The sequence below is a fragment of the Pleurodeles waltl genome, chromosome 3_1 (assembly GCF_031143425.1).
Source record: "Pleurodeles waltl isolate 20211129_DDA chromosome 3_1, aPleWal1.hap1.20221129, whole genome shotgun sequence".
Classification (NCBI taxonomy): Eukaryota; Metazoa; Chordata; class Amphibia; order Caudata; family Salamandridae; genus Pleurodeles; species Pleurodeles waltl.
The window spans coordinates 699,405,500-699,425,400 of NC_090440.1; the positions used below are offsets into that span (position 1 = coordinate 699,405,500).

Below are 19,901 nucleotides of genomic sequence, written 5' to 3' on the forward strand. Positions count from 1 at the left end.
TATTCACCAATGCTTCCTCCCAGAACATCGCGTTTCAGCCGTAGCCTTGATCACATTCCTTCCACAATGGGAGGAAATAACCTTGGGCAAGTGGGTCTTGTCAGTGTCCATCGAGGATAGAGCTTGAATTTTGCACCTCACTACCAAACATCAGAACAGACTTAATTAAGACCCCTATATTTGATGTATTTATGGACAGCCTTAAAAGAGTTATTCAACCATTACCACCACTGGCTTCTGAATGAGGCCTTAATGTCCTGATGAGACTTGTAGGGGTGCCTTTTGAAATATTACACTCATGCCTGATGTAATGCCTCTCATGGAAAATAGCCTTTTCAGTAGCAATTACTTCCTTAAGTAATGTTAGTGAATTTTTTGGTGGTTGAAGAGTCTTTCTTTCTGCCTAAAGTTGTTTCCTCATTCCAAGTCAATTAAACCATTGACGTGCCTTTTTCTTTTCACACCCTCACTCAGTGGCAGAAAGAGCATTGCATATGTGTAAAGAGAGCTCTAACACATTAAATTGACTGTAACAAATCTATTCTCAGGACAGAACAACTTTCTATTGCATTTGCAAAACCCTATTTGGGAAACTCGGTCTCCCAGTTGAGCCTTGCATGATAGATAGTGACTTGAATTCAGGTATGTTATCTTGAGGCATAGCACACTTTTTCAGACATCTGTAAAGCTGCTATGCAGTTCACACCACATTCTTTAAAAACAAAAAGCCCAGCAAGAGACACAAGTTGGGCAAACTGTTCTTTGTCCAAATTTTGATTTTACAGGAAAGAGGGAAAACCTCCAGTGTCATTGCAGAGAAAAAGCCATCTGGATAATGCCCTTCAGTGATAAAAGAAAAATCGATCATTTTGAACCAAACATAGCTTACTGCCCTGGATTGTCTGTTGTGAGAACCTGTAACCAGAGACCAAATGCCACCATGTGTCATCCTGTAAGGAATTTAAGTATTCAATCCATCCATCCCATTTTTGTCCATGCTTCCAGGGGCTTCCCTGTGCTCTATATACCATCTTTCCATAAGGGCACATTTGTTCATCCCTAGGGCCTATTATCTCAGTCAGACCTGACACCGTTCACCAAGGGCGCACTGTCTTATTTAGCCAGGATGCAGCCTATCCCCACCAACATACAGGTGCTGCACGAGATTCCCCCGTCCTTTACAAGGCCAGTTAGAGCCATAGTACGAGTGGTCTGCCCAGAGACAAGCCATTGCTGCTTCTATTTGGAGCCAGTATCTTTGCATTACCGGACAAGAGCAGGTTACTTGAAGGAGGAGACCACCCCAGCTGTACAATGGAGGCATGTGGGAGTGTGAGTGAAGTAAACTCTATGGAAATATTCCAATTGATGAGGCAGAGATGGCCGGAACCTTTGGCACAATCGCAGCCCCTCTCCATCATCATCCAATAGATGAGGCGTGTTGGGTTCTAAGTGAAGTACACTCTATGGAAATATTCCAATTGATGAGGTAGAGATGGCCTGAACCCCTGGCACAATCCCAGCCCCTCTTCACTCATCATCATCATCCAATAGACTAATGTCTGCCTGTCATAGTTGTCTTGGGGCCACCAGCTGACCTGGTATGTTCACTACGAAGTGAGCGATATAGGCATAATATGCCCATACATTCCATAGAGATGAATATCGGCTTGGCTTTGAATGGGTTGTGTTCTGGGAGAGGCTCACAGAATGGCCCTATCAAGGCCAGTGTTGTCTGGCTCAGTAGGATCCAAGATATTTATGACTTGCATAAGTCAAATTTGGTGCTGAGTTCTGTGTATGATTTCATGTGCGCTCTTGTCCATATGTCCTTCAACTGAAATGACTATACTGTCCCAACCTGTGAAGTTGTGTGCCTTTTGTTGGCTAGCCAACCAGTTGCCCTTCCATAATGGTGTTGTTTGTATGGGCTTAAGTAATCACCCAATGCATTTCACTACTGTCTGCCATACACGTATTGTGGTTTTAGTGGCCTCTGGGAGGGAGGGGTCGGGGTCTTAGAGTTGTAAAGGAGGTGCATCGCCCCTCGTTCTTCAGTGAAGGAGAGTTTGAGTCTGTAGTTGGATCATCGCTTTCAAAGAGCCAGTCATTAATAATCGCTAAGTGGGCTGCTCAGTAAAAATATTGAATATCAGTTGCCCTCAAGTCACTGTCATATGTGCCTGTGTGACACTTTGTCAGAGAGATCCAAGGGTTCCTCCCGGTCCAGTTCAAGGACCTGTAAGAAGCTTTAATTTTCTGGAAACCCCAGCTGGGACATTGATTGGTAGGTTTTGTAGAATATGTAGCATTTGTGCCAATATCTTAATTTTATAAAGGGCTATCCTGCCCACAATGGAGAGGGGGAACGATGTCCAGCGTTTAAAATCTCGGTCCGTCCTGGCCAAAATAGGGGCTATGTTACAGTGCCAGTATCACTTGGTTGTGTAGGTATGAAAATCCCAAAATATTTAAAGGAGCCATATGCTGTATGCAGCTGGGATAACATGCCACAGTCCTTTATATCCATTCTCATCAGAACGTGAACTGATTTGGTCCCGATAACAAATAAGCCTGATCCAAATATGTCCAGGATTTGCATTAATCTGTTCCTGATATGTAGGGTGTCTTGTTAGTCTAGCAAGCCATCATCTGCATATAGTGCAGTACGATCCTCTCTTGACCCTCCTCATCAAAAACCCCTGATCAACAGGTAACTCTGCACCCATTCAGCAAAGAGTAAGGTGACCACTCCGGCATTTCCCTGTCTGATGGAGGAAGGTGCAGGAGAGAGATCCATTAACCCTCACAAGTTCCCAGTGGGATGAGTACAGGGTCTTGACCCATGCAGTAAATGTGGTTGAAGTTGTTACAGAATAGTACCTGGATGAGAAAGTCCCAGCATATTCAATGAAATGATTTTTCGAAATCGAGCAAAATTAGAACCAGGGAGCCTTCCAATACCCAGAATTTGTCTAATTATATTTATAGCCATGTAATGCAGTGTCTGGTACTACAGCCTGGCATAAAGCTTTTCTGATCCCGGTGAGCAAGTGGGAGACTACTTGATAGCAATCAGTTCGCTAATACCTTGGCTAGTATTTTAGTCTTGCAACTCAAGACACTAGGTTGCAGGTAATCCAGGACTAGGTTGGATAAAAGTGTGTGCTCACGTTCTAGGACCATACGAGGGCGGTTGCACATGACCAGCCTGAGTAGTAATTTGCCCGTCTTCTCACCAGTTTTGTATATTTGCCCTTGGGAGGAAGTCAAGAGGCTGCAGGCTGTGTAGAATGCCAGGTCATAGAGTTATGTTTGAATTCCATCTCTTCTAACAAATGGGCAGCCCCTAAGTCATGGATCTTTCATTATATCCTTTATCCTGCTTTCTAGCTTTGATGTACCTAATGGCTCTACCCCTTATTACTAACTAGAAAGCCTCCCATAGTGAAGCCGGGGACTGAACTGAATGTTTATTCAGCTCAAAAAATTCACTGGCATCCTTCCTCAAGACTGTAATAAAGCAACTGTCTACAAGCTACCAGGCACTCAGCCACTCTTCCCCTATGGTCTCTCGCTCTGGATATAAAAACATAGGAAAAGTGTGGACAACTAGAATGGGTGTGTATTGGGGTTCTGTGGCGATACCAGGAGTCTAAGTGTGAATCGACTACTAAGTTGAAATCCTCCTCCCCACAACATTGACTGTCCCGATATTGCTACAGGTGATGAGGGAGTAAAGAGAAGCCAGAGTATCTGCCTGTAACATTTGAGAACATATACATATATGGAGGACCAGCACAGACCCGCTAATAGGCTTGTGAATCAGATATATCTGACCAGCATGTCCAGTACCTCCTCTCGTACCACTAAGTGGAAGGAATTATGGAAAAGGGCTGCCACCTTCAGGGACCCGGTGGAAAATCCAGAGTGGTAGGCCCTGCTAAAGCCATATCGTCCTAAAAAGGAACAGTTTGTGCCTAGCAAGCGAGTCTCTTGTAGGAGAAGAACGTGTGAATAGTGTTATTAGGCAAACTGAAGGGCTAAACTTCTTTTAGTACAGTTGAAACTGTTTACATTCCATGAGAGGGCCTTAAGACCAGTCTAGCGCATCATTGAGCGTGGGCTTCTTGTGTGACAACACAGTACTATCGGTCGGTGTACTGAGCTAGGAGTATGTAATTTGTACCAGTGATATCCCAATCTGTAACCTAGTGAAACCTCCCCCGCCCCAAAAGAACTACAGGAACACCCACACCTCCGAATGGAAGCATCTGTCGCCCCAGAGAACAAACAGCCAAACTCGCTTACCTGCAAAAGAAAAACTGTTATATAACACACATAGAGTTAACTTGTGTTTTGGAAATGCCCACCCAGATGGTGCCCTGTTCTTCTCTTCGAGCTTTCTATTGCTAGACTGGTCTTTGAATACTGAATGGTGTGTTTTCGGAGCAAAGGCCCGCAGGTCTTCAGATCAATGCCTCGTTTGTCTGTTTCTACAGTCCAGCGTCTGCCAGGTTGATTGCCCGGTCTGCTTCCCCCTTGAGTTTCTCTCCAATGAGGTGTTACTTACTGTGGTGTTACTTACTGTGGTGGGACATTCTTTCACCCATTCTCAGGCACTTTTGGGAGTTTCAACGAAAGAGGTTTTGTTTTTGTATGTCACCTTTATTTTGGCTAGGAGCAGTAGCATCTACCTGATGTCCATGGCCCCCAGCTTCTGTTTAACTTTGAGAAAGGAGCAACACTGCTTCTGTAACCCATGGGTATAGTTGGGGAAGATCATGGCTGCTGCTGAATTGCATCAGAGTTGGTTGGGTCTTTCATGCGACCAGAGTATCGCATCTCACGTCTCGAACTGTAAAGTTGAGTATGTGTGCAACTATGGATGAAGTAGAACCCAGAGAACTCAGCTCATGAGCCAGTGACGTAGGAGCACGTTTAAAGAGAAATCATGTTGAGAGTTCTACTAGGACCGAGGGTCCCTAATTGCTTAGAGTATGTCTAGGAAGCTGGCTCTGTATATACTGTATAAAAATAAGATATAATGTGCATGGAGTCCAGGGGTTCCCCAGAGGCTTGACAGAAGCAACAACAGATAATACTAATGCTCTATTTGTGGTAGTGTGGTCGAGCAGTTAGGCTTATCAGAGGGTAGTGTTAAGCATTTGTTGTACACACACAGACAAGAAGAGAAACACACTCAATGACTTAACTCCAGACCAAAAAGATTTTATATAGAGAAATATATTTGTTACTTTATTACTAGAACCACAAGACTCAGTTCAGAAGTAAATAATGTTGCAGGTATGTACTTAGCATAGACATCAAAGTAACTTTGTTTCACTTTAGTGAAGTAAACAGTTTTAAGAAAACAGATTATCTATTTTAAAAGTGGACACAGTACATTTTAAAGTACAGTTTTAGAGGTAAGTACACGACTTAAAGTTCCAGTCTCCGGGTTATAGGTAGTCCACAGTTGGGGGCTCAAGTCAGCCCCAAACACCCACCACCAGCAACATGGGGCCGGCCAGGTGCAGAGGTCAAAGTTTATCAATTTTAATGTGGGCTCCTATGGAGACAGGGAGTACTCTGAGTTTGGTCTGCCAGCAGGTAAGTACCCGCGGCTCGGAGGGCAGACCGGGGGGGGGGGGGGGAGTGGAGGAGCATTAGAGGGGCTCCAAGCAGGCAACAATCCCACACTCTCAGCTGCACTGGGGCAGCCGGGTGCAGGATCCAAACAGGGCGTCGGGTTTCCAATTAAACTATGAAGGGACCCTCGGGCAGCAGGTGAGGTCTTGGGGGGTAGGAGGGGGTGGGTGTCTCGGGCACACCACCAGTTGGACAGGGAAGAGTGCTGCCTGTTGATCGTCTCTGCACCGGGTGTCGATTTCTCCAAGGCCTGGGGGCTGTGGGAGCAGTGGGTCCTTTGGCGTTGGTTATCTTTGTCCAGAGCAGTCGTGGTCAGGGGGATCCTCGGCATTCCCTCTGCAGGCGTCGTCATGGCGAGGTCAACCCAAGGTGGGCAGTTTGTCGCTGTCGTCCGGGGGTCCTCTCTGGTCGGTTGGGCCGCCTCGATTCGGGCCGTGGGCGTCTGGTGCAGAGTGGTTAGGACTCATACTTCTGGAATGAGGTGGGAGTCCTTCAGAAGAGGTTCCTTCTTCTGTTCTTTGGACAGGGCCACTGTCCACGGGAGTTCTTGATCCTCTGTGATACAGGCAGTCCTCTGAAGGTTTTTCAGAGGTCTCTGGACATGCAGGATGCAACACGTCTCTTCTTCAGGTTCTTTGAAGTAGGAGACAGGCCGGTCGGGCTGGGGCCATGTCAGTAGTTGTCTCCTTTCCTTCTCTGCTGGGATTTCAGCTAAGCAGTCCCTCCTTTCTTGGGGTCATCAGGAATCTGACTAGCTTGGTTCAGGGAGCCCTTAAACAGAAGATTTAGGGGTGTTATAAGGGTCAGTGGGCAGTAGCCAATTTCTACTGTCCCTGAGGGTGACTACACCCTCCTTGTGCTTACTCTCTTTGGTGAGGGGGCACATTCCTGTCCCTATTGGCCCTGATCCTCCAAACCAAGATGGAGGAACCTGCAAGGAGGGGGGTCACTTCAGCTGCTGACACCCTAAGGATGGTCCTGGCTGAGGTGGGGACTCCGCCTTGTTTTTTTCCTAAATATCCCTCTGGACTTGCTGCCAAAAGTGGAGCTTTGTCTGGGGGCTCGGCATCTCCACTAGCTGCAATGCCCTGGGGCAGTGTAACCTGAAGCCTGAGCCTTTTAGGCTCACTGTTAGGTGTTACAGTTCCTGCGGTGTCAAGTCAGCATAATTATTGGGCAAAAAGTGGTGGGTAACTGCAACAAGGGCCGTTTTCTTACAATATGGAGTTGGGCAGTTTTTACATCCAGCTCTTACTTTTGCTTCCTTGACAGGGCCATGGAGGCCGATGGACGACTGTGGCTTTGCAAACTGGTCTATTTTTCCTTGCCAGGATAGTGAGGGATGTTTGTCCTTGCCCATATCACCTGCATACTGGCACCCTTGCCACAAAACCCAGGCACAGGTAAGGCAATAGGTCGCACAGCGGACCCGGCGTCCACTGCTCACTCTCACCCCTCACGAGTTCTGTACTGGCAGTCGCAGCACATAGGTCAGTTTGGCAGGGGAGGTGTGGCAGTCCTGACAGTCTGCACCATCGTACCACAAAGAAAGGGGTCTTACCCACCCATTGAGGGCAAAGGTGTTCCCTAGGCAGCAGTTCAGTGATTCATTGTGGACAGTAATTTACAGAGAGGCAAAAGATGAAGCCCCCTTTCCAGGCAATAAATCTAAGGGACTGCTGGATTCGTCTATGTGCCTGGGAGAAAACAACCTCCTCACTCACACCAGCATGTGGTGCTTCTTTGCTGTCCAGGGGTGTCAGGCAGGGACTTCATCAAAACATTGAACCCTTGCAATCGGGCTGTGCTCCTAGTTCTGCCCAAGTCACCACGTTGGGTCACACCTCAGGCAATCACACATTGCAGACTTCAGCACTGCCCTGCCTCTCTTGATGGTTCGGTGTCGGTGAGGAGGGAGTGTTGCTCAGCACAGGTTTATTTAACCAACTGCAGCAGACCTTTTTAGTTCTGGCACAAACATGGAAAATCCTCTGAAACTCAACCATTATGGTTTCTAGCTCACACACCACATGCTCTAACTCAGGCCACCCCACACGCTGCTTTTTTGATGGCTATTTTTCTGTTTCTGTGACGTTGGGAAATTGTTATTTTCTTGGGGTGCGGGGCGAATTATGGTGTGTGTTGTGTGCGTTGGATACATTACTTGCAAATTTCATTAGTTTTATACACCTTAGCTGGAGCCATAAATTCAGTTTGTAACTGTTTTTTCAGTGAATTTCAATGTTTTTTTTTCTATGATCTATTTCCTTTCAAAACCCTGCTGCGCATGGCTGAAAGCCTTTGCCAAACCTGCTTTCACCCAATCTGCCTAAGGCAGCCAGTCTCCGCAGCACAAGGTTTTTGGCTGTGTGCAGCAATGCTTGGCCTGTGGCTGGGCACTGCACACCACCTGGCGCTGGTACTCAGCCTTGATTGCACAGGGCCTTCCTTGTAATTGATGTCCAAGGGCTAGCTCATAGTGTGTGGCCTTTTGCCACACCGGTCTTCTTTTTTTGCCTTTTTGTTTTTCTTAGAACTTATGATCCCGGCACAAGTTTCCCAACTTGAACCTTCCATTCAGATTTTCAGAAGCTGTCAGTCAAATTTCTGACTTGTGATACCCTGATATCTAAAATGATGACCGAGGACCACAATGCCAGCCATCATTTAAGGTGTCAGGAATTCACAAGTGAGAAATTAGACTTGTTAAACGCAGTGACTTTTGCTCTTTTTAGGTCGAGCCTAGACAGCGCACATGCGATGTCTGCAAAACATGCTGTATTATGTAAATGGGCTTTAACCACGCCCATTATTGCTATTCGTTCTGTGTTGTGCTCATCTTAAATGCTTCTGTTTTATTGGTGCATTTTTCCAAATGTTCCTCCTTTGTGTGCTTAGTTTCCTCTAAGAGAGAATTTTTGTTGGCCATCACACTACATTCACTCTTCCTTTTGTTACAGCCTGTGATGGCCCCTTCTCCTGTCTGGGCATTGCAGCGTTAGTGTTCTTTTCGTTGTCCATAGCAATGTGTTCACACCACACTAGTGAAAACACAGTGTTTAGAAAGATAACTAAGGTTTCAGGTTTTGTTTGTTCTTGTGCCTCTGCTCGGGTATACTTCGTTTTCTAAGCCACTTTTCTCTCCACTGCTGTTTTTAAAATAATTGGCTCTGTATGGGCAAATACACGCTCATCCACTTTCATTCTTTCTCATTCTGAAGTCCTCCAAACAGTGCTGCAGCTGCTTCTCTGATCCCAGTGGTAAATTCTCATTCTAATTCCTCTAGACAGTGGTGCTAGCTGCTTCTCTGGTCCCGTCTGTAATTCCTCATCGCAAGTCTGTTAGGCAGTGCTGCTAGCTGCTTCTCTGACCCCAGTGGTATTTCTTCATTCTAAGTCCTCTAGATAGTACTGCTAGTTACTTTTCTGGTCCCAGTGGTAATTCCTAATTCTTAGTCCTGTAGGCAGTGCGACAGCTGTCTCTCTCTTCCCAGTGGTAATTCCCGATTTTTAGATGGTGCTGCAGCTGCTTCTCTGTTCGTACATCCACTACACTTCAAAACAAAACACATAGGTAAAAGACATTGTCATTTACAGTGCCAATAGCTCTAACTCTCACAAGTGCAAGATCTATTGCATTGCAAATGCTTGTTTTCAGATTAGTGGTGAGGGAGCTTTGAGGGCACACCCACTTTCCCGCCCTACTATGATGCTGCAGTCAGTTTGCCTCTACGCTGCCCTTTTATAGGAATTTAAGGAGCAGGACATGAAGACTGTGCCATTACTCCTTTATGGGGTGCTGCAAGAGAAGCTTTTCTCTTGCGACAGCCAGTCAGATCTTTCATTAGCATTGTTCCCACTTTGGAAAATTTGGAAACACAGTTCCGAAAGGAACGATGGGAGAAATTGCTTTGTTGTGCAAATATACCTTTTTATTTAAATCTGGGACTTGCGAGTAATTAACGATTTCCAAACTTCAGAGGTATACAAAACTTTCTAGAAAATAAGTAATCTACTTTGGGTTAATCATGGCAAGGTGTTTGCAAATCCAAGAAGTAGTATTTATAAAAAAAAAAAAAAGGGAGGGTATCCTAAAAGTCAGATTTCCCATTTGACTTCCCCCATGGGATTCTTCACTCCTTCATACAGAAAATTAGATAAACTGAATTATACCAAACCTGGGTTGTAAGTAGAACTTTACTGCATGGAGTGCCTTTGCTTGATTTAGAGTAAATCCACTCAGCAAGGTCGAGAAACTATATTTTAAAACGTTATTTGGTTTTGGCCTGAAGAGCACATATGGATCCTAAGCAACAGGATTTGCAAATACAGTTGAATATAAAGGCACACCATTTGACTACACAGCTTTTCAAACGTTGTCCATTGCAGATTTGCAAATCTGTCTTGAGGTTGGTGAATGTACTGCACTCTGCTTAACTGACCATCACAGAAAACATTCTATGGCAGTCACCATTAAACAACATGGTGCACTGAGCTCTGTCTCCTTGTGTTTCATATGAAAAAAAGACTTGGGGATGTAAATAATACTGTTTGAGGTCAGTGGAGCCTGAATGTTAGTGAAAAATAATTGGTTTAATTATACATATGCTGTAGGTGTATAATAAAGCATCTAATGGATTCTTGAATAAAGCCGACTCTTTTCTTCGAAATAGTTAACTTCCTCTGGCAACTTTGAAAAGAAAATATTTTTTTTATATAAGGTTGAATGATCAACCACAGCTACCAGTGGAGAGTTGAGAAACGTGAGTGAGTCCTGGCTAATTTCTGTGATTAATTGAATGCAGAGTTCTGGATCAGCGAAGTTACGTGGCAGTGTTCTCAATAATAATGCCAAATAAAACCTATCTGTCCAGGGATCTGGAGCAAAAACTTGTGGTACTTTAGTAAATGCTAAATAGAACATTACATTGAGCTTTATTTGTGCAGGTTAGGGGAGGTCCTTGCGTCTGCGGATCTGTGGATGTACTGCACCCCATGTTTACAAGTCATCAGCATAAAGGAGATATGTGTAATAGTGTTTGCTTATAAAAGCTCAGGTTGTAGTTTGCACTGTGTAGTTCGATTGTAAGGCCCCCCTGGTTCCTTGCACAGCATTCTTGGTTATTTCCTTCTTTGGTAAGGGTGAAGAGAACCGTGAGCAGTTCTGTCGAGGCTGGTGTTAGGTCTGTCACAGTTGTAGAACCATCTGACAATCCTCTTATCTATCCATCTCCTTCTTAGCTACCTGGTAAACCTAGGCACCATCAAACCTCTCTGTGACCTGCTCACCGTCATGGACTCTAAGATTGTGCAGGTGGCACTAAATGGGCTTGAGAATATTCTGAGGCTTGGAGAGCAGCAATGCAAGCAGGCTGGATCAGGTGGTGTCAACCCATACTGTGGAATAATTGAAGAAGCTTACGGTAAGAGTGTTGTTCGTCCAACAAAGAGTTTATGTAGACCATTAAAGAGGACAATGGGAAGAGCACCCTCTAATCATTTATTGTTGCATAGCAGGGCTGTAAAACACATTTACCGTAAAAGTATCCACTGGTCTATTTTAATTGTACTCAAAAGTGCTTAAAAAGGGTTATGGCAATTGTGCTACAGAAATTTGTTGTGCTGCCCCTGACCAGGGGAAGTGCAACAAATACAGTTGTGCTACAGGAACATTGAAACGCATTGTGACTGAGCATCTGGTAAGGGACCGGCACTGCTTATCATGAGAAATTGTGTCAACATTGGTTCTGGAAGATTCCAGGGCAATAATTGAAGACTGCAGAGTCATATCGACCCTTACAGCCAGTCTTAATTTTGTATAGGATGCAGACATTTTTTGGGGGGAAAACTAAGTTGCACATGCTGGCACAAACAGGACAAAATACTTGAGAAGCAATGGAGCTTTGTGATGTTCGCTGCACATAAAACGCAGCCTCCTTCTGGTGTTCATGTTGCAGTATAGCCAAGAAACACTCAGTTGGATATATGGCGTTTGAGGGCACATCCACACTTGTAAGTACGTGCACCATATTTGAGAATCGAAGGTTTGCCTAAGGTGCTATGTCGGTTTATTTTCAACCAGCCAAAACCAAAATACTAAACTTCACACTCCGGAAACCATCAGGTCTGGATTTGCATTTCCATCTACACATACTTTTTCTCTTTGCTTGTTAGATCCCAGCCTGGGTGATTCTTTTGATAAATGCTATTGTACTAGTACATCTCCCCCACACTGATGCCTGATACAGTCTTCTCTGTGACCCAGTATATGCTCTCATCTGACATTAATTGCAACCTTCATCATGCACTCACCCTCAGTAGATTGGCCTGTCATTGCGTATCTTTCACTACACTGCTATGTAAATTCCCTCACTCCACTTTCCTTTCCTGATTCCAAGCTTACTAGGTCCTTAACAAATTCTGAAAACCTTGTGATGTCATATTATGAACTTGCGCTCCCTTCCCCATTCTTGGTAAAAACCATTTACAGCCCTAGCTTGCACATATAAATCTGAATTTACCAAGGCCTTTCCTCTCCCACTCAGCTTGTCTTGATTCCCTTATGTGTCTCCTCCACTTCAGCATTTTCTCTTTTATCATGCCTTTTCTTTGTTAACAAAGTTGGGATATTCAGTGAATTTCGTCACAGTGAATCTAAAGCAACTTCCCACTTCGCCTCACACCTCCTAAATTCTTGCCTTGGTTCTGCAGTCTCCCAAAAGCACCAGGACACCTAAGATGTCAAATGGATGTACACTCAACCATTGAATCTGTAAATGAATGGCCTAGACAGTGATGGCCTAAATGAAAAGCTGGGTTTTACCCCTGTATGGATGGATTTTGCTTGTTTGGCAAGCTGGGCTACTGGGCATTCCAAATTCTGATTGAAGATGATAGGGAAGTGGATGAAACTTGAATGGATGCCCCAGGTTTCCAGACACTGCTGTTATTGGACCCTACTGAACTTATTGTTGATGATTTTTTAAATATTTGTTTTAAACCGTACATAAGTACTACAAACTATGAAAAGGCATTCCAAAGTCAGTACCATTTCAATGAAACAGGGACTGGCCTCCAAGTTTTAGCCACATTATTATAATAATGCACATGCATAATTAGGATAATCTTGAGGTGCAGATATGGGTATTCCATCATCTCTTAAATAGGGCATGTGAAGCATGGGATTGTAATGTTATTCAAACCCAAAAGGTGTCTTCTATAAGTACACGTCAGTACGTTTTTTCAGGTATCCTCTGCTAGTACATATTGATCTGTTCGATGGCATGTGTAGCTGCAGATACACATGCTATGCATAGATTACGCCAACTAGTGTTGGGCCCGGAGTGTTACAAGTTTTTCTTCTAAGAAGTATTTTTTTGAGTCACGGGGTCGAGTGACTCCTCCGCTCGGTAATAGTGCGCATGGGCATCGACTTCTTTGTTAGATTGTTTTCTTTCCGCTGTCAGCTTCGGATATGTTTCCTCTCGCTCCGAGATTTTCAATTCAGTAACTTAATAACTCTATTTCGCTGTCAGTATTGTTTCCATCTATCATCAAGCCGATAGTACCTTAAAAAAAAACAGAAAACGCCCTTTTGGGCGCACACATCCAACTCGGGCCTGTTTAGGCCTACCACGCCGAAGCCTGATGGATCAGAATCCATTCCTATTCTGTCCTCGATGTCACACAAAACTTCTGTATACAGATCAACACGTGGTATGTAATCTCTGTCTCTCTCCTGAGTATCAAGAAGACGACTGTGAAGCCTGCCGGTCGTTTTGGTTGAAAAAGACACTGCAAGACCGGAGAGCCAAAAGACTTGAGATGGCGTAGAAAAATACAGAGTACATCAGCACCGTAGAAGAAGAACAGGCCCAGGCTGCACATTCTATTCAGGACACCGACTCTGAAGCAGACTCGGATGAAGATAGCCAACCAGTCACTGCGGCTCAGCTGCCCCATGCCCACTACCAAAAGACCAGTTAAAGCCTTGGGTGTGCCACTGCCAGAGAGCCATGGTTCTACCTGAAAGAAAATCGACGGTGACCGACCTTCGGGTTTGGCGCAGAAAAAGGCCACACCCGTTTCGATGCCGGAGTCCAGCAAATCCATTAAAAGCTCCACAGCCGAGCCGGCATCCATAATCTTCAGAGTCGAAAATTCGACGTCCAGCTTCGGAGCCAAAACCACAGGCTGTATCTTCGGGACCGAAAAAGTTGTCAACTTTGAGCCAAAAAAATATTCTTATACAGAGGAACAAGGACTTTCAAACCGATTGAAGCAGAGCTCAAAGACATTCGATGAACAGTCCTCTAAATCGCCTAAAACATCAGAATATATTTCTGAAGATTCAGACATTGAGTCTATACTCAAGATCATGGAAAAATCAAGGATACATATCCGAAAAAAGACTGGGAGGATCATTGCTTCACTTCCTCCACAAACCAAAAGAAAGTTAGCGTTTCAAGAACCTCTTGATACTGCTCCACAACCAGCAAAAATCATTAAAAGGAAGAAGAAACCATTACCTTTACAAAATTCTCCACCACATTTGCCACAACTTTCGAATCACCACCACCACCAGTTAGCCCACCACCATTGCCTTCACCAACACACTGCCACACTTATTCGCATGGTGATACAGTTGATCCCTGGGATTTGTATGATCCAGATTCCATACAACTAAATGACCCAGACATCTATCATTCCAAACCTTCGCCGCCAGAGGATAGCACAGCATACACACAGGTAATTTTAAGAGCAGCTGCGTACAATGGGGCACTGATGCATAGTCAGACAAAATATTTAAAGAACCTGTTAAGGCTAGAATTTTAACACCTCATAGAGACAAAAAATACAAACCTGCACCAACAGACCCAGCTTACATCACACAACAGGTACCACCAGACTCTGTTGTCGTCAGCGCTGCTAGAAAAAGGGCCAATAGCCAGCCTTCAGGGGATACCCCTCACCCTGACACAGAAAGCAGGAAGTTTGATGCTGCTGGTAAGAGGGTTGCTACACAGGCAGCTAACCAATGGCACATTGCCAATTCACAAGCCTCACTAGCAAGATATGATAGGGTACACTGGGACCAAATGCAGGAATTGTTACAACACCTGCCAAAGGAACATCAAAAAAGAACTCAACAAGTTGTTGAAGAAGATCAGGCCATAAGCAACAACCAAGTAAGGTCTGCTCTTGATGCTGCAGATACAGCAGCTAGGAGCATAAATACTGCCATAACCATACGTAGGCATGCATAGTTAGGATCTTCAAACCAGAAATACAACAAGCAGTGCTAAATATACCATTTGACAAAAAACACCTATTTGGTCCTGAGGTTGACACAACAATTGAAAAACTCCAGAAAAATTCAGACACTGCAAAGGCTATGGGAGCTCTATACACTACATCTTATAGAGGCTCCTTTTGGAAACCGTTTAGAGGAGGTTTCAAGCCCCAATCTACAGATGCTTTCACCTCCCAACCTAAACAAGGCCAACAGCAATACCAAAGAGGAGCATTTAGAGGCTCTTAAAGAGGCCAACACATCAGAGCCAGAGGTAAATTCCAAGCCTCAAAGAGTACAACCACTCCATCAGAAACAGTGACTTCCTCAGTATACCACAACCCCACACATCTCCTGTTGGGGGCAGACTGCAGTAATTCCACTCCCATTGGCAAAATATCCCCACAGACCAATGGATACTTTCAATTATCCGCAATGGTTATTGCCTAGAACTGATTTCTACTCCTCCAAACTTTCCTCCTTGTTACCACAGGTTGTCCCCAGAACACAACGTTCTGTTACAAGAAGTACAATCACTACTACTAAAAGAAGCAATAGAATTAGTCCCAAAATCTCAATAAGGAACAGGGGTATACTCACTGTACTTCCTCATTCCCAAAAAGGATGGCACTCTCAGACCCATTCTAGATCTCAGACCACTAAATCTATATATCCTGTCTGAACACTTTCATATGGCAACTCTGCAGGACGTCATTCCACCACTACAAAAATAAGATTACATGACTGCATTAGATCTCAAAGACGCATATTTTCATATCCCCATACATCCAGCTCATCGAAAATACCCAAGGTTTGGGATAGCAGGAAACCTCTACCAATTCAAAGTTCTACCATTCTGTATAACAGCTCCAAGAGTTTTCACAAAATGTCTAGGGGTAGTAGCAGCTTACCTAAGAAGACAACACATACATGTCTTTCCTTATCTAGACGATTGTATAATATTATTGCTTGATTTTATTAGCCAATGTCAACAACACACCCAATACACAATAGGGTTCACAATCAACTACCAAATATCTCATCTTCGACCAGCACAGGTTCAACCTTACCTAGGTGCTATTTACAATACACAAAAAGCTTTAGCCTATCCAAATACACAAAGGATACAAGCTTTTCAAAACCTCATACCACAAAAACAGCCAAATCAACATTACACAGTAAGGTTTATCATGAGACTATTGGGAATGATAGCATCCTGCATAGCAATAGTACCGCATGCAAGATTAAACATGAGAACACTACAACAGTGCCTCTCACAGCAATGGTCTCAAACGCAAGGTCAATTGCACGATCTAGTGTTGTTAGACAGCCAAACGCACAATTCCCTTCAACTGTGGAATGACAGCAATTTAATGAAAGGGCGGTCATTTCAAGACCCTGGTCCTCAGACCACAATAACAACAGATGCATCAATGATAGGTTGGGGAGCTCATCTCAACAACCTTACCATACAAGGGGAATGGAATTCAAAACAGTTAACGTATCACATAAACCATTTAGAATTGTTAGCTGTGTTCCTTGCCCTAAAAGCTTTTCAACCCCTTCTCAAACACAAAACTGTCTTGATAAAAACAGACAATATGATAACTATGTATTACTTGAAGAAACAAGGTGGGACACATTCATCTCAACTGTCCCTTCTAGCCCAAACAATTTTGAAATGGGTGATTCACAATCACATCTACTTACTAGAGGAATACATTCCAGGAATACACGATCAGCTAGCGGACCTACTAAGCAGGACACACCAACAGATACACGAATGGGAGATTCACTCTCGGTTATTTCAACAGTACTTTCAAATGTAGGGGACACCAGAAATAGACCTCTTTGCAACAAGCAAAAATGCAAAATGCCAAAACTTCGCATCCAGGCACCCATACCCTCTGTCCAAGGGCAATGCTCTATGGATCAACTGGTCAGGGATATTTGCTTACTCTTTCCCCCTCCCCCCGGATTTGTTAACACAAAATAAAGGTCAAATCAGTCATCCCAATCCCAGTGTTCTCAATTTAGCGATTTGGCTCCTGATGTCATAGAATTTGGATACTTGCAACTTCCATTAGAATGTATTAAAGTTCTCAAACAAGCATGCAAACCTACAACTAGGCAGTGCTATGCTAACAAGTTGAAACGTTTTGTTTATTACTGTCAATCTAAAAATATAGACCCACTTACAGCATCAATACAAAATATTGTATGCTACCTACTTCATTTACAAAAAGCAAATTTAGCTTTTTCCTCTATTAAAATTCATCTTACTGCTAAATCAGCGTACTTACAAACCGTACAACATACTTCTCTATTCAGGGTCCCTGTCATAAAAGCATTTATGGCAGGACTTAATTGATTACTCCACCAAGAACCCCACCAGTTCCTGCATGGATTCTCAATATTGTACTCACAAGATTAATGGGACCACCATTCGAGCCCATGCATTCATGTGACATTCAATTTCTCACTTGGAAAGTTGCTTTCTTAGTAGCAATTACTTAATTAAGAAGAGTAAGTGAAATACAAACATTCACTCTGGAGGAACCTTTTTTCCAAGTACATAAAGTTAGGACAAATCCAAAATGTTTGTCAAACAGTAGTTTCTCCTTTCACATTAATCAATCAGTGGAATTGCCAGTGTTCTTCCCACAGCCAGACTCGACTGCTGAAAGAGCTATTATACTCTTGTCCTAAAAAGAGCTCTAATGTACTACGTTGATAGAACTAAAGAGTTTAGGAAAATTAAACAGCTTTTTTTTAGCTTTTCAACAGCCACATAAAGAAAATCCAATCTTTAAACACGGATTAGCTAGATGGATTGTAAGATGTATTCAAACATGTTACATTAAAGCAAAAAGACAACTTTTGATTACTCCTAAAGCTCATTCCACCAGGAAAAAAGGTGCTTCTATGGCATTTTTAGGAAACATTCCAATGGCAGACATATGCAAAGCTGTCATATGGTCCACACCACATACATTTACAAAGCATTACTGTGTGGATGTATTTCCAAAGCAACAGGCCAATGTTGGTCAAGCTGTACTTAAAACTTCGTTTCAAACTACTTCAACTCCTACAAGCTAGCCACTGCTTTTTTGGGAGACGGACTGCTTTTTAGTCTATTCATAGCATGTGTATCTGCAGCTACACATGCCATTGAAAGGAAAATGTCACATACACAGTGTACATCTGTTCAATGGCATGTAGTGCTGCAGATTCACATGCACCCTCCCTCCTCCCTGGAAGCCTGTAGTCGTTGCAGTTTTTTTTATTTGTAAATATGTATATATATTTACATTTGCACGGACATCCTATTTACTTATTACATTTAGTTGTACATTTACATTCTTACACTCTCACTCCTTCCTATACCCTTCTGCGGGAACAACTTGTAACACTCCGGGCCCAAAACTAGATGGTGGAATCTATGCATAGCATGTGAATCTGCAACAGTGCATGCCACGAACAGATGTACAGTGGGGTAAGTAAAATTGTCCTTCTTCAGCATCAGAATGGAACACTGAGAAGTGATATCTGGTATGGCCAGACTTCCCAGTGCCCTACAGTGGATTTCTTGACACATCACATAAAACTATCACATCTCTCAAAGGGACATTCTTGTCACACATGCCCAAGATCATTACCATGGGTGTACCATCCAGCAGGATCCCCAAAACCAAAGGCACAATATGCTTACCTCCACTCCAAAAGGATGCATATTCTTGAATATGACCATATAGTTTGGGAGAAAGTGCCACTCTGTCAGAACCCTCCTGGGCACAGGTCATCACAAATTCACTCGATATTAAGCTTTATGTACATATATAATATACACTTGAAGCATACTTATTTAGACTAGGTTAAAATTTCAATCTATATTTTTCAAGTTCCCCATGTATCTAGTTTGCCCTACCTAATCTGAGGCAAACTAGTGACATCAAGGAGTTATTAATCCATGTTCTCCATTTCACAGAGACTGCCTCTTGGAAGAGATAACATATTTTGGCTCGGAGATTTAGAGATCTACTGAGGTTCTTAACCTTGACCTCACCCATTATGGCGGTGAATACAAATGTCCTTACAGATGTGTTTCTAGCCTAGCCAAGCACTGCCCTTAAGGAGGGTCAGGCATTGGGCCCTGAAGCCCAGAGTCAGGTTTCTGCCTGAGGGCCATGGTCTGCACCAAAAACACACCTCGGATCTATCACCAAGCCAGCCTCCAGCACCGAAACAACTGCTAAAGGCCTACTCCTGGAGTTGACAACACCTTCAGTGGCAGTATCGAAGACACCTTCAAGGACATCTTTGCCTCCGGAAGATATCAGTGCCCAAACCTTCCTCGACTCCTGCAAGCCATACACCAGCTTAAGCGCCTCATACTGAAAGCCCTGACCTCCACTGCATCCGAGGACTAGGAGCAGCCCATTCTGCAGTGCCTTCAAGACTAGCTCAACGCCCAGCAGAAACAGATTCTCGTCCATCCACAAACCGGAAGGATCCGCTCCCAGCCTCCACCAAAAACTCAAGCCCCTATTCCTCTTAGAAGGAAATTTACTTTTAAAGAGGCTTTTGGCCTGAAGCCTGAACTAATAAGACCAAGAGGCTCCAGGATCAAGCACTATCCCTCTACCTCCTAGACCTCGTCCACTCCTCCTTCTCCATTTTCTTTTCCTCCTCTTTTATCCTTTCTCCTTACCTCCCAGCATCACAGCATCCTCACTGAGCCTCTCCACCTGAATCACCAGAAGGTTCCCGTCACAATTCCATTTGGGGAGTGCAGAGAATAGTAGTCCTGCTACCCACTGGATCCCTTTGATGCCCTATTTGAGCCGCAGCCACATGATGAGCCACATCTGCCAAGCAAGTACTAACTTTCCCATCCCTCCATTCACACTACACCTGCCAGGGGTTTCTAGCATAGTGGCAAGAGATCACCTCAGAT

General features: G+C 43.9%; 1 protein-coding gene across 2 annotated transcripts in view; it reads left to right on the top strand.

Annotated features, from left to right (window-relative positions):
* The window catches only part of KPNA6 (karyopherin subunit alpha 6), a 400,095-nt gene that overhangs the window by 358,540 nt on the left and 21,654 nt on the right, over positions 1-19,901 (top strand). For both annotated transcript variants that reach the window (XM_069223331.1, XM_069223332.1), the window contains one exon: positions 10,894-11,075. In XM_069223331.1, coding sequence (XP_069079432.1) covers positions 10,894-11,075 — 182 coding nt within the window. The remainder of the gene's footprint in view (positions 1-10,893; positions 11,076-19,901) is intronic.